General features: G+C 44.4%; 1 protein-coding gene across 4 annotated transcripts in view; it reads right to left on the bottom strand.

Annotated features, from left to right (window-relative positions):
- The window catches only part of COL27A1 (collagen type XXVII alpha 1 chain), a 245466-nt gene that overhangs the window by 152578 nt on the left and 78960 nt on the right, over positions 1 to 13928 (bottom strand). For all 4 annotated transcript variants that reach the window (XM_083721577.1, XM_083721578.1, XM_083721579.1 and 1 more), the window contains 2 exons: positions 11820 to 11873; positions 9088 to 9132 (listed from right to left, as the gene is read on the bottom strand). In XM_083721577.1, coding sequence (XP_083577703.1) covers positions 9088 to 9132; positions 11820 to 11873 — 99 coding nt within the window. The remainder of the gene's footprint in view (positions 1 to 9087; positions 9133 to 11819; positions 11874 to 13928) is intronic.

Genomic DNA, 13928 nt, shown 5'->3' with positions numbered 1-13928 from the left:
ACTCACTGCGAGAAGTGAAGTTGCAGGGAACCAGGCAGAGGGGCTTCGAGGCAGTGGCACCCGCCCTGTGGAATACCCTCGAATCAGATATCAAGGAGATAAATCACTACACAACTTTTAGAAGACATCTGAAGGCAGCCCTGTATTAGGTTTTTTTTAATGTTTGGTGTTTTATTATATTTTTATATGTGTTGGAAGCTGCCCAGAGTGGCTAGGGCAACTCAGCCAGAATTGTGGGGTATATTATTATTATTATTATTATTATTATTATTATTATTATTATTATTATTTCTCCACTATGTGATAATCAAAGGTTGACTGCCTCTGTGAAGACTCCTCCTGAGCTTCCTAGAACAATGGCCATAGATAAGCAATGAAAAATACTGTCTGCCTTGCATTGAAAGCAAGGTGGAAAGCGGATGAACACAATTTGCGACATGGACCCCATGTGTCCAGTGCAAAACCACCGTACAAATGACAACAAAGTGAACTATCGCCTTCCACTAAAACAATTATGCGGCAGAGCCCCAGCTACTCAGGTTCTGTAAAACTCTTTTCTCCGCTAGAGTAAAGGAGAGTTAGCTGGCAGGAGCCTCAAATAGTCCTGGCAATCCTTCCAGCCGTTTGGCTCCTTCTCCAAAACTAGGATTTTTATTTTCCTTTTGGCTCAATCCTGCTGCTCCTCAAGCCACCCAACCCTCTGGTCTTGTCTGGGAAAGGCGGTGCCTGCCAGCTGGCTCCAGCCAGGTGAGCTGGTGCCCAGTAGATGCTCCCCAAGGGCGCATAATTTGCAAATCAAACAATTTTTTAACAAAGTGGGAGGGAGGGAGAGAAATCAAGTTCAGGATTCATTTAATGCAGATATTTAGTGTGGGGGAGATAGAGGGAGAATGAATAAAATAAACAACCAGCCCCTAAAGCTTATGTTGGCTGCATCCTTCTTGGCAGGCTGCTCTTTGAGTAGAAGAAGCCTCTTTCCCCTTGCCAGAGTGGATGGGGGAGGTCAGGGTGGAATAGGGCACAGCCAGATAGGAGTTTCGAAGTAGTGCAGAAGCTCAAGGGAGTTTTTGCCTGGTCTGAAACCAACAGTGGCCACATTCAGGATCAATTCACAGCCCCCACTCCCACCTCAATATGATTATCTGTCACAATACGATTATCTGTCACATTTCTTTCACTTTTTAAAGCTCATTGAGTTTTGTAATCCTGTAGAAAGCCAGTGGTGATATGATGATGTTGATGACGTTGATGACGATGATGATGGTGATTTATTATTTGTACCCTGCCCAGGGTTTCCGCAACCACTCTGGGCGGCTTCCAACAGAGATTAAAAATACATTAAAACATCAGTCATTAAAAACTTCCCATATAATGGTTGGATTGTCAGAGGAGGGCCTGGGAGACCAGAATTCGAATGCCAGCCCAGCCATGAAGGTCAGTAGATGACCTGGGCCAGTTTTCTTTTCTTTTCTCAGTCTCACCTGCTTCACAGGATTCTTGTGAGGGTAAACTGGAGAATTTGGGGGGGGGCGACATACACTACCTCAAACTTCTTGAAGGAAAGCTGGGATATAAAAGTAAAAATGAATAAAATAAACTTTAAAAAAAACCTTCCTGTCAGAAAGGACAATTTATAACGAAGGACATGCTTCCCCTCCCCATATATTTTCCTTTTATATTATGGGCTGTACCCACGCTAGTCATACTCAGAGTAGGCTCACTGAAATTAATGAGCATGACCACACTCATTGCCCCCTTGCTAATGAGGTGATAAGGGTGGTTGCCTTTTTCTCCATTGAAAAGTACATAGAACTGAAGGTGAAAGTTGCAAGAGTTATGCTTTTTCACTTTGTCCGAAATAAAAGCTTCCATTATCAGAGCCATTAGAGGGCTGAAGCAGCAGTGGGACACCTCTCAGGCCCCCTCTATGTGGCCCTCATGACTAGAGGTATAAGAAGCCATCGTTTTCTGTTCTGCCCTGTGTTTGCCGCAAGCAGCATTGCTTCTCCCTCGCTGCAGTTCATATTCTGCCAAAAACTACCTTATCCATCTTGCTGTCCAGTGTGTCAAAATTCCATAACATGTAATTAATCAATTTAATTGCTATTAATTTCCATTTATTCATTTGACCGGAAATGAATTAATTGCATCAGTTACATCACCATTACATTATTCCACCCCATTCATCTCACTGCAAAGGAAGCACAGTGCAAACATGGCGGAAACATGATCAACAACATGTCGTTTGTTGACTGAAAGCAACAACAACAGTGAATACTGGTTGCAGTCAATGGATTAATTTCCATCCTGAACATAGGATAAATAAGTAGAGGTTAGCAATACCTGCTCCTATTTCCATTTTCATCAGAATTCTCCAACAAAACTCCTCAGGACTCCCCCTGTGAAATCCTTCCTTAAGAACTTTTGCCTGGCTGGAATGCATTCTTGAATGATAATGCCTCCTGCATGCCTGGATGGGGAGATGTCCAGGTAGCTGTGCAGAAGAAGCCTCTGACTTTCATATGAATTAATTTTTGAATGCAGCCTAGTGTTCACATCAATTGCCCCACCCACTTTTGCCTCTCTCCCCACTGAAATGCAGCTCTCAGAAGATTCCTCCTAACGGAATGTGGCCTTGGAGGCTAAAAAAAGATTCCCTGCAGCTAGGCTAGAAGAGACTTGAACTGCTTAAGTACCGTATAAACAAAGCTCCCCCCACCCCCACCCAAAAAAACTTTTCAGAAGTTGAAAAGTAATGACGGGAGATTGGTTCTGTTTGTTGCTACAGTTTTTGTCTCCCCCAAGCTAAAGACATAAATATTTCAGGACCATTTCCTCCCAATTCATCTTTGTAATTATTTGTTTATATGGCCACAGGTGTGTTCCATTATTATAGCCATGATATAACTTAACAAGCTCAAGATTGCTCCTGCTACCCCCAGCTAAGGGTTGCTGGTGCACAGTCCTGCTGTTTAGAGAAATCCCTATGGAACTGGCATAGGGTTCGGAAGGGGTTTTCCAACACATATAGGAAATGACACACAAGGAGGGATTGTCAGAGAATGCTGATGGAAAAGGATGAAGAAATTGCTGCACTTCCTGTGCTCCTATGTGGTCAGGAAAAGAAATCAAGTCAAAGGAATAAAATTGGGATCCGCCCACATTGCTATTGTTTTAATCTGCAAATGATACACAATTAATGGTGGAAGCAGGGTATGTTTACATTTGCTTTGATGTCTCCTTCATATCGTAGAACAGAAGAGAAGAGAAACAGTGTGGATTGTGACAAAGACAGGCCAGAACAGAAATCACTGCCTTCTCACATCTCTACATGTGAGTCATGAATACATGCATGCATGCACGTGTGCGCACCCACCCACCCACCAGGGGAGACGTTGTGGCAAGGGAGGGCCTGTGCCCTGGGGAGAGCCCTGAAGGTCAGATAGAGAGGACCAGAGGGTGCATTAGGCCCCTGGGCCTTGGGTTCTGCACATTTTCATCATGAATGATCCCAAAGCCAGTCCACAAGAGAGGAATGACTAGGCTCTCTTTGCCACAGATCTCATGGGATCTAGCCATTCAGGTTGGCATCCTCATACTAATGGGTATGATGCAAAGCTTATTGAAGTGAGGAGTCCTCAAAACTGTTTTGTTGCCCATTCATATGGAACAAGCCCAACCATATGTCCATTTCCCCCCAAAAAAGAAGCAGAAACCCATTACCACAAAGCAGAAGATCAAAGAGGACAGTAATTTGCACAATATCTGCATACGCTAATTTCTACAGCTATATGCAAGTTTAAAAATAGAAATATAGTCTCTCTTACCCTAGTGGGAAAGACTGTGACCAGGTGATCTGTATGCCTTCTTAGTCTGCTAGGCAGCTGCTCTCTACCAGATGAGCAACTTCAAGGCCCCTCCTGCTCTCCCTCCTTAAGAACATCAGAAGAGCTGCTGGATCAGACCAAAGGCCCGTCTAGTCCAGTATCCTGTTTTCACAGTGGCCAGCCAGATGCAACAGCATTCTTCCCTACCTGTGATTCCCAGCAACTCCCAGAATACTGACTACAAACCTGGAGGTAGAACATAGCCATAATGGCTAGAAGCCATTGCTACTCATGCCACCCACAAATTTGTCTACTACTTTTAAATCCACCCAAGTTGGTGGCCACTGCCACATCTTGTTGGGGGTGTGAATTCTGCCACTTAACTATGAAATGTGTGAAGAAGTACTTTCTTTTGTTTGTCCTGAGCATCACTGGATGACCTTGAGTCTGAATATTATGAGAGCGAGAAAGTGTGAAAAACCTTTCCACACACTTTCTCCACAGATTGCATAATTTTAAAGATATATATCATGTTTCTTCTTATTCACCATTTCTTTAAACTGAAAAGCCCCTAATACTTATTGGAGCTGTTTGTCTTTAAACTGGGCTTGGACCAGACATCCCTTCAAGTAAAAGTACATCTTCAAATAGAAGACTAAATTGATGATACATCGTCACCCTACGGAGAACCCTAAGTCTAATAAATCCCATACACCTATAATGGTCACAAGTGTGGCAGGAGGAACACTGGAATCTTCCTTGTTCTGTCATGCCACTGGTCCATCTAGCGCAAATTGCCTACACTGACAATATTGGTAACAGAACCCCAAGATTATAGGCAGGAGCTATTCCCAGGTCTACCCTGGAGACACCAGGGCCTGAACATGGGACCTCCTGCCTACAAGGGAAATTCCCTACCACTGAGTTTGAAAGTGGAACGGACTCCCTCAGAAGGCTCTCCTTTATTGTAGGTTTTAAGCAAAAGTTGGGTGGCCATCTGTCAGGCATGCTTTAGCTGAGATTCCTGCATTGCAGGAGGTTGGGCTAGATGACCCTCAGGGTCTCTTCAAACCCCACAATTCTGTGATTCTATGAGTTACAGCTGGTAGAGACAGAAGTATGGGAGAAGTCATCTAATGTGCTTGTCATTTTGGGGCCTTCAGTGCTTCTGCCGAAGGATTGAGTGCTGCCTATGTTGGCTGTTGCATCTCTCCACTTCTTTTTTGAACATGATTTTTTTTAATGAATTGTCTCCAGTTGCTGATGACAATGGGATGGTGGTGGTTTTTTACAATGACACGCTAAGAATCCAGAGGCATCTCATAAAAAACTGCTAAAAATCATCCAGGATTTCCCACTGCACATCGAAGAGCAGGATAAACAGGATTCTCATTCACATACTGCTTCTGCCCTCACCCAGGAATTATTGCTTTGCCCACACATTCCTCCTATCTGCTGCAGTTCTGATGCACTGGGAAGCTGCAGAGGAGGAGACAGGGGGTGGGGTGGGGGTGGGGGCGAGGGAAGCCTCATCAAAGTCCTGTTTCCAAGACCGAGTCATCATGTTCCTCTCATGTCCCCACTGAGCTGAACTGCCCTGGAAAAGTTTCAACCTCTGACTCACGTCCAGCACGTCTATTTTAATCTTTTTACATTCTTACATCATTCCAGGAGGCCCAATTGTACAATAGAGCAAACAAAGAGCCCGCTGCTCCATCTATTGAGATTTTACAGCAATCAAGAGCAGGGATGTATAAACATCTGGCTTTAGATCCTTCCCTCTGCTTGTGTATACATTGCTCCAGGGAAAGAGAGAGATGTTTCAAGAGATCCGTCACAGGGAGAAAACGCTGATAAGCTGACATGGAAGAAATCATCCCTAGAAGGAGTTGCACTGAGGACAGTGATGTATCCTGCTGCAGATTAAACACAGAGGCGAGGTAACAGGAGATTTGACTCGGTGCCCAGTTTAAGAACAGGAGAGCCTGGCTGCTGGATCAGGCCAAAGGCCCACTTGGTCCAGCATCTTGTTACTTCACTGGCCAAGCAGATGTCCCAATGGGAAACCTGCAAGCAGAACCTGAGCACAGTAATACCTCTCCCCATCTGCAGTTCCAGGCAACTGGTATTCAGAGGCATATTGCCTCCAACAATGAAGAACATAGCCTGCCATCATGGTTGGCAGTCACTAATGGCCTTGTCTTAAGTGTATTTGTTTAATCCTTTTTAGAGCCATCTAACTGGAGATGCTGGAAGGACAGTGTTCTCGAAGCTACCAGCATGAGTTTGACCAAGCTGTGGGAGGCAGTGGAAGACAGGAGTGCCTGGCGTGCCCTGGTCCATGGGGTCACAAAGAGTCAGCCACGACTAAACAACAACAACAACTGGAGTTGCCAAAGACTGAGCCTAGGATCTTTCTGTTTGCAAGCAGATGCTCTATCACTGAGCTATGACCATTCCTCAAAAACTTTGGTTTTATTACTTCTCCCATCTCTTTTCTCTACCACCCACCAAACACCTGGCACGGTTATCCACTTGGTTGTTGTTTTTTCATTGGGATTTTGTTGTTTGTTTTATGGTCCAATTACAGATTCAAGAAGAAGGAAGATGGCATTCATGACTGGCATAGGTACTGGCCAATCAGTGCTAAGAGAATCTAGCTTCTGCTACATTCTGCTACATTGGGGGATGGGGGTGTTTCCTGCTAAGCTTGATCCAGGAGGGACAATTAGCACACACAATCCAAAATGCATGACTGCATTTTCATAGCAGGCTTTCTATTGAAATTATGCAAGATCAAGCAAATTTAAGATTAATTTAAATTATTTGTCATGGATTACTTTAATTCCATGTTATGGCTTTAGATAGTAATTGTGGGTGGTTTTATTAATGGAGGAGGAGAAGGAGGAGAAAGAAGAAGAAAAAGAAGAATGAAAACCCTGACTTCAGCGTGAATATATATTTGCAAAAGAAATCCCACCATTCCCCAGAGGGAAAATACAACTCCATTTATGAAAATAAAAACAAATGCTGTTAAAAAGTGGGGGGTGGAGATGGCGTTTTTCAATGGAAGATTGCACAAGTCAAAACAACAGCTGGAACAGATTGAGTGTGCAGGCACAATGTATGTAAAACTGTTTCAAAAACTCTGACCAGACCCCCTTACCTAACAACCGTTGCCTTGTTTAGTTACTCTTGAGTCAGAGAGTTTCTCCAATCTTTCTTTTCTTTTCTTTTACAGTTGTGTTCGCCTCTGATGTAACCAGTTGTCATTAACTTTGGCAGATGCTGTTATTTTCCTTTCCCACCCCACCCCCGCCCCTGTGAATCCTTTCTTTTTCATTGAACAGAGATAGGTAACCCTTTATCAGCCTGAGGGCCCCTTTCGCTTCTGGGAAACCTTCCAGGGGCCACATGCTAGTGGTGGGCGGAGCCAGAGGAAAAAAGGGATGGGGCAGCAAATGCTAACTTCACCTCTTACCACAGTTTTGTTTCTACACCCTGCTCACAAATCCATGCAGATAGGCAAGAGGCAATACCAGAATTTAACCACATATTCCAGCTAGGCAAAAGTACTTAGTGACAGTACAAAGCGTGACCAGTGGGGAGTTTGGCCTGGGGAGATGGGGAGGGCTGTTCCGCCTGGCCTTTGGTTTGGACTCAGTCTGACCCTTATGTTTCCCTCCCCTTATGGTCTTGATTTATTGGCTGCTTTTAAAATGAGGCTGCATCTGTATTTTAAATTGGTTATTTTAAATCTGTATTTTAAATTGGGTTTTTTCCTCCCTGCCCCCCATTATGTTTTTACTGTGATTTTATTGGTGTTAGCAACCCTGAGCCTGGCTTGGGCCGGGCAGGGCGGAGTATAAATAAAATTTATTATTATAATCACAAGGGCCACATAGAGGTGTTTGGAGGTCACATTTGTCCCTCAGGTCTGAGGTTCCCCACCTCTGCTATAGATGATTAAGCATGTGGACACCTGCAGTTGTGCTCTTACAAGGAAGCACCTTTTTGTGCAACAGGGCGGGGTTGCAAAACAGGGCAAGGGGGGAAGAAGTAAGCAGAGAGGGGCAAAGGATGCATTGTTCACTATCCAAGTGTTTTATAGAGGAAGACACTTTATGGGGCTGGAAACCCATTTTTTAAAAATTGAGCTATGTGGAAACAGAGACAGGAAAAGTTACGGGTGGACAACACAACCAGTGGTTAGTGGGGGTTTTTAAATTTAAAAAGGAAGATAAAAATGCACTGAGACAGTGCGATTGTGTAGAATTTCTCAAATTCCCACCTGTCAATTATATGCAGTGCTGTTTTTCTAGAAAAAGAAGTGTTGGAACTCACTATGAACACCTCCCTCGTTCTCTTAGAGTGGCAATGGCACCCACCTGAGAGGTGCCGGAACTGAGTTCCAGTGAATTCTGGCTGGGGGAAAAGCTCTGATCATATGACATATGACACATGCCACTCTGCAAAAGAAAATTCAGGACTATGCTCTAGCTGCCCTCCCAATTATTTCTATGTAGCTCCATCATCATGATCATCTTGGGCAGTTATCCATCCCTTCCACCCCCCGCCCAACAAAAAACACTGCCTCAAAGTGATTTACAAAAATGTAGGATATCAAACAGTTCATCAAACTATTTTAAACCAAGCTCACAGAACATAAATAAAATAAAACAAAACTTTCTGAACTTGTTCACCCAACAACAAGAATATATAGGACCAAGAATATAATCGACCCCACGGAAAGCTGGGGATCGAAAAACAGGCCATGGATCTTGCTGAAATAAGATCTTTAATTCAAACTAAATTCAATTCCTCCTGATGAATATAGAGCTCTGGTTTTGCCTCCAGCACCGTCTGCTGCTCTTGAGACTGGGGAATGGGGCTGAAAACATGAAGGAAGCTTAATCCTAGTTTGTTCCCATCCTCCTCTACAAGGAGCAATGCAGGCTAAGGAGGAGGAAGAAACAGAGAGGATGCATAACCCCCTGGGCTGGTTGTAGGTGGGGGCTGACTCAGGGCAGAATGAGGTTTGGTGCAGCAGAGCCCCATTTGGAAAATATGGACATGCCCTTTATAAAACCAAACAAGACTTCAACATTCCCAGCCCCATTATACAACATGACACACAACCAACTGTTGTTCCCTCCCTGCAAAAAACACATTCTGTCTGAGATTCCCACCTCCACCGCCCCACTCCCATTTTTAAACTGTTTAAAACAAAGTCTGCATAGTAGACGAAGAAAAACTTTACCGGCCTACCCATCTTGCCCCTCTTCCCAGGAACTCCGGGGATTCCCTAGAAAACAAGCAAAGGGGGTGGGGAGAAAAAGTATTAACATCTGGTGGAAGTCAGAAGGACACACAAAGTCCAAATCAAAAGAGAAAGGGTTTTTTAAAAAATATAATATATTTTTTAAAAATCCCCAGAAACAATTGCAGGATTATTATGGGCCAAATTGTCAGCCGCTGGCTGCCAGCTGCAAAAGCAAGGAAATGTGGAGGAAGAGGATCATCACTTAGGCTGAGGAAAGACACACACACACACACACACACACACACACACATACACCCAGGGCAAGGAAACTGAGGCATAGCTTAGCAGAAGGAATAATTAAGCTACTGGTCTGGAACCAAACGAAGGCCGAAGCCAAGACTTGCTCAAGAAACTCTGTTTATGTTTCCTATTTGGTGACACACAGAAGCATTAGATCAGCGGCTCCAAATTTCCCCTCATCCATGCAGACGGCACACTCACACTTTTCCAGAATCTGCCTTCTCAATAGAGTCCTCTAGGTTTTGCCAACGAAATGGATGGGGTGCAGGAAGAAAAGGGCTTCATTTGGGCATATGGGCACAGTGCTGATGGGGAAGAGCTATTAATTCTAGGACAGGCAAGACCCGGGTTCAAAATCCCTGTCTGGCCTTGAGCCTTGGGCCAGGCACTAACCAGTTCCTTCCCTACAGCCCCCACCTCAGTTGTTAAGATAGGAGTGGGGACCCTCTTGTTAGTTCCACTGCCCTTGGAAGCTTGCAGGTGGGGAAGGCCCAGGAGAAGGCCTTCTCTGTGGCATCCCTAAGATGTGGAATTCCCTCCTCACACAGGTGCATCTGGATTATGGAATTTCCCTTGTACAATATAGTTTTTGACGTATACTGACGGGAGCCTTCTTTGGAAAAATAAGCCAGGAGGGGTGATGGAAGGGAAGAAATCTGGTGGCCCCAACACACAGCAGGACTGGCTCACCACGTTTTGAAAAGAAGTGATACATCGCACCATGTTTATACATGGTAACCATAACATTTCCATGTTCCATACAGCACCCATCTCATTCATTTTCAAATGGGGTAGGCATGGGGCAAGGGAGGGCGAACCTCCCCACTGAATTTTAGGGGTGAGGGCAAAATTCAGGGTGGGGTAGCAAAACATGGTAAGGTATGGACCACTCCTCTTGGCAGACCCCTTCCCCCGCTGCCTCACTCACACACTATGACGCTGTGAAACCCACAATCGGGGGCGGGGACTTAGGAGTGCACCCCAAATGTGTTCCTGATTCTTTGGGGGGTTTCCCCTTTGCAGTCCAGCTTGTATTCAAACTGGGCTGCAAAGAAAACTCCATCACGAGCAAGGGATTGGCTGCACTAGGAAGTTTCTGATGGGGAACTCCATAGTGCAGCCAGTCCCAATGGGACTTAGCACCAGTGCTGATCAGGTGATCAGCACATCTCGCTTTGGGCAGAATTTGGCCACAGTGAGGGGTTCCCAACTGTGCTGGATATTTCTCACCAATGATCTGTGGGGTTTATAGGATGGAAATAGAAGCCACCATTATTAAATTTATTCCTCATCAATAAATTAAAATAAAATCTCCCCGCCTCCAACACACACACACACACACACACACACACACACACACACACTGTGTGCATTTCAGTGAACAATAGGAAATAAGGTTCCAAGGAGTAACATTTCCTGGCTCTGGTTTGGTTGCCTATTATTATTATTATTATTATTAGCCACTAAATTTTTATATTGCTCTTCATCTGGGGATCACAGAGCAGTTTATAATTGGCTCTTCCTCACTTTCTTTATAGCGGAGAAAACATTGGATGAAATGCTAGCAGAGGCTGACAATAGAAGATACCAATGTGAACCCTTCCATTAGGCTAAGAGAGGCAACCGTCTCAGTCAGCTGATTCTGAATGACATGAAAGGGTTGTTTATTCAATAATAAATGGGAAATAAATTAATAAAACTGTTTGATAATAAATCAGATCTATAATAATCTTATAATTAATCATATAATAAATAAGTATTATCTATTATTATTTATTCAATTTATAAGTTGCTTGCTATGTAAAAATTCTCTAAGCTACTTACAAAACTTTAGAAACATAAAAAATACACTTAATAATAAATCAATAGGGTAGTATTCAACTTTTAGTCAGAGTACACCCACGGAAATTAATGACTATGAGTAAGTTAGGTCCATAAATTCCTTTTGGTTTGCTCTGAATAAAAGTTAGTTGAATGCTATATATAATAAATTAATTGAGTAATTGCAACAATAAATAGTAATCATAATAAAATATAAATTAATGTGACCATTATTAATTAATTAGCACTTGCTACATAAAAGGCCTCTAAGTGACTTATTATGCTTTAAAAGCATAAAACACAGTATGCAATAAAATAAAATAGGTTAAATTAGTATTATAAAATGCCAGAGAAAGGCAGAGGCATTTACGGGATTTTCAAATGCCACAGGAATGTAGCTGTTTTGGGGTACGATGGACCTTGACTTCTGGGGCACAAGCATGTTTTGCTTCATGCAGAAAAACGTCTTGGGCTGGCAGGCAAAGCAACATGTGCATCTGTCAAAGAAGAGAAAAGATCAAGGCAGCCGCCAAGACAGACAGTGGCATGGACAACATGAGAAAGACAAGACAGACAGCGGTTTTGGCACAAAGAAGGCAAAAACTCACTCGTTCTCCGTCAGCACCGGGCATCCCAAATAATCCTGGCAGTCCAATGTACCCCTACGGAGGGAAAGGAAAAAACAAAGAGCATTTTGTCTCCTCTGATGCGGTGGGTTGGGGTCAAGTCCTGTCCCTTGGAACAAGTAAAGCATCTTCCAGCGCTGGTCCAGGGAAGCCGTGATGAAATAAACCTTGGGGCAAGTGTATATGCCCATGGACTGCATGGTGCTGGCTTCCACGATGTAGTCCAAGGGCACATACCCTCACACCAGGGACCATGAGGACTCCAGGAAGGAAGGCACCAGCCAGCTAGGGCCTTACCTGGGCTGGCTCAGGGGGGACCTGGGAGAAATGGAGCTTCGATCCAGGTTAGCTATGTGTGTGCAAAAGTTTCTGCTGCTGGCATTTTGCGTCACAACCCCACCAGGGAGGAAATAACCTTCAGGAACCAAGGGAGAATACAGCAGGGATGGGGAAGGTCTATAGCCCTCTAGAAGTTGTTGGGTTTCCCATCAGCCACAGCCAGCATGTCAAATGGTCTGGGATGATGCGATTCGGAGCACCAACAACGTGTATGAGAAATGCTGGGGTAGCTGAGTCATTAGAGCATGAGACTCTTAATCTCAAGGTTAAGGGTTCGAGCCCCATGTTGGGCAAAAGATTCCTGCATTGCAGGGGGGTTGGACTAGGTGACCCTTGTGGTCACTTCCAATCTACAATTCTATGATTCTATATAAGGCTGCCTTGTACCAGGTCAGACCACTAGCCTGTCTAGCAGTTTATCATCTGCAAGGATTCTTGCAGCTCTCCAGGGCGTCAGACAGGGGACATTCCCACCCTACCAGGAGATACCAGGAATGGAACCTGTGACATTCTGAATGCAAAGCAGATATCTTAACACTGAGCTATGGCCCTTTCCCATAGGGCTCACCCACATCCTTGAGTTTGAGGGTTAAATGCCTTTTTTGTACTGCAGGTAGATGTACTTCACAATGACATGTGGAACACTGGAAACCCAGAGGCTCTTCCATCCTATGTCTAATGTTCTCTCCATACCGAATTTGCAGATTAACTCTGGCCAGCCACCTCCAGTTCCTTCTCATTCACCCAACTAATAATGTTATTTATTTATTTATTTATTTATTTATTTATTGCCCGCCCATCTGGCTCTCTCTTTCAGAAACTAACTACTAAAATGACAATGCCCCCTCACTCTTTGAGGATGGAAATGTGTTTGTTATCTCCATCAGACTTTTTTTTTTAAGGACAGCTGGGGGAATAGGCTGTGTTGTGGAGCAGCCTGTCATTACAGGATATTAAACAGCTGATCAGCCCCTTCCCCCACCTTCTTCCCTTGTACAAGAATGAAAACCACTGATGGGGTCAACCTTTGTTTATCGCTTGCAATTTTCCCGGTGATGAGAGCCAGCTGGTAGCATTTACTGCTCACAAGGAAAAAGAGCACATGACAACCAGGGAGATGGATTTATTGGCTCAGAGCATCATGTTGATTTAGAATTGCAGTGGAGAGTAGGAGGCAGTTAACCGGAGCTCTGCTTCTTTCAAATAAAAGTGAAGAAGAGGAGGATGGAATGGAATGGAAAAGAGCCAGCCCAAGTGAGGACACAAAGCACTACTGTGCATCAGAGGTGTTGGCCTTTGCATGTGGGTCAAGATGCTGGTTCACTGTTAGAAGCAGAGGTGTCAAAATCTGGCCCCTTGAGTGGCTCCCTCCTTACAAAGCTAAGCTCTGGTACTAGAATAGCCCTTCAGGATTAGACCAAAAGTCCACCTAACCCAAGCGGGGGACCAAGACTTCCCCAGGTTGTTTGCTACTGCAACAACTGCAGTCAGGGGTAGACTGCCTATGAACATGAAAGTTCCATTTCATTATCCTGCTAAACCAAGGTACTGGGGCTCAGGCCCAGGGGCCAGATGTGGCCCTCCAGTCTTCTCCGTGGCCCTCTGGACACGCCCTGGGCCCTGCCCTGTCTGCTCAAGTGCTTTGCTGACCTGATGGCATCTTTGAGACTCGCTCATGTCCTTTGCATGCTCAGACAGGTGATGGAGCTGTGTGGGGTGCAGTGCAGGTAGAAATACCTGGTTTATGCACAC

Source organism: Podarcis gaigeae (assembly GCF_964106915.1).
Source record: "Podarcis gaigeae genome assembly, chromosome: Z".
Lineage (NCBI taxonomy): Eukaryota > Metazoa > Chordata > Lepidosauria > Squamata > Lacertidae > Podarcis > Podarcis gaigeae.
The sequence above is the reverse complement of the archived record's forward strand: the minus strand, read 5'-3'. Positions and strand labels throughout refer to the sequence as shown.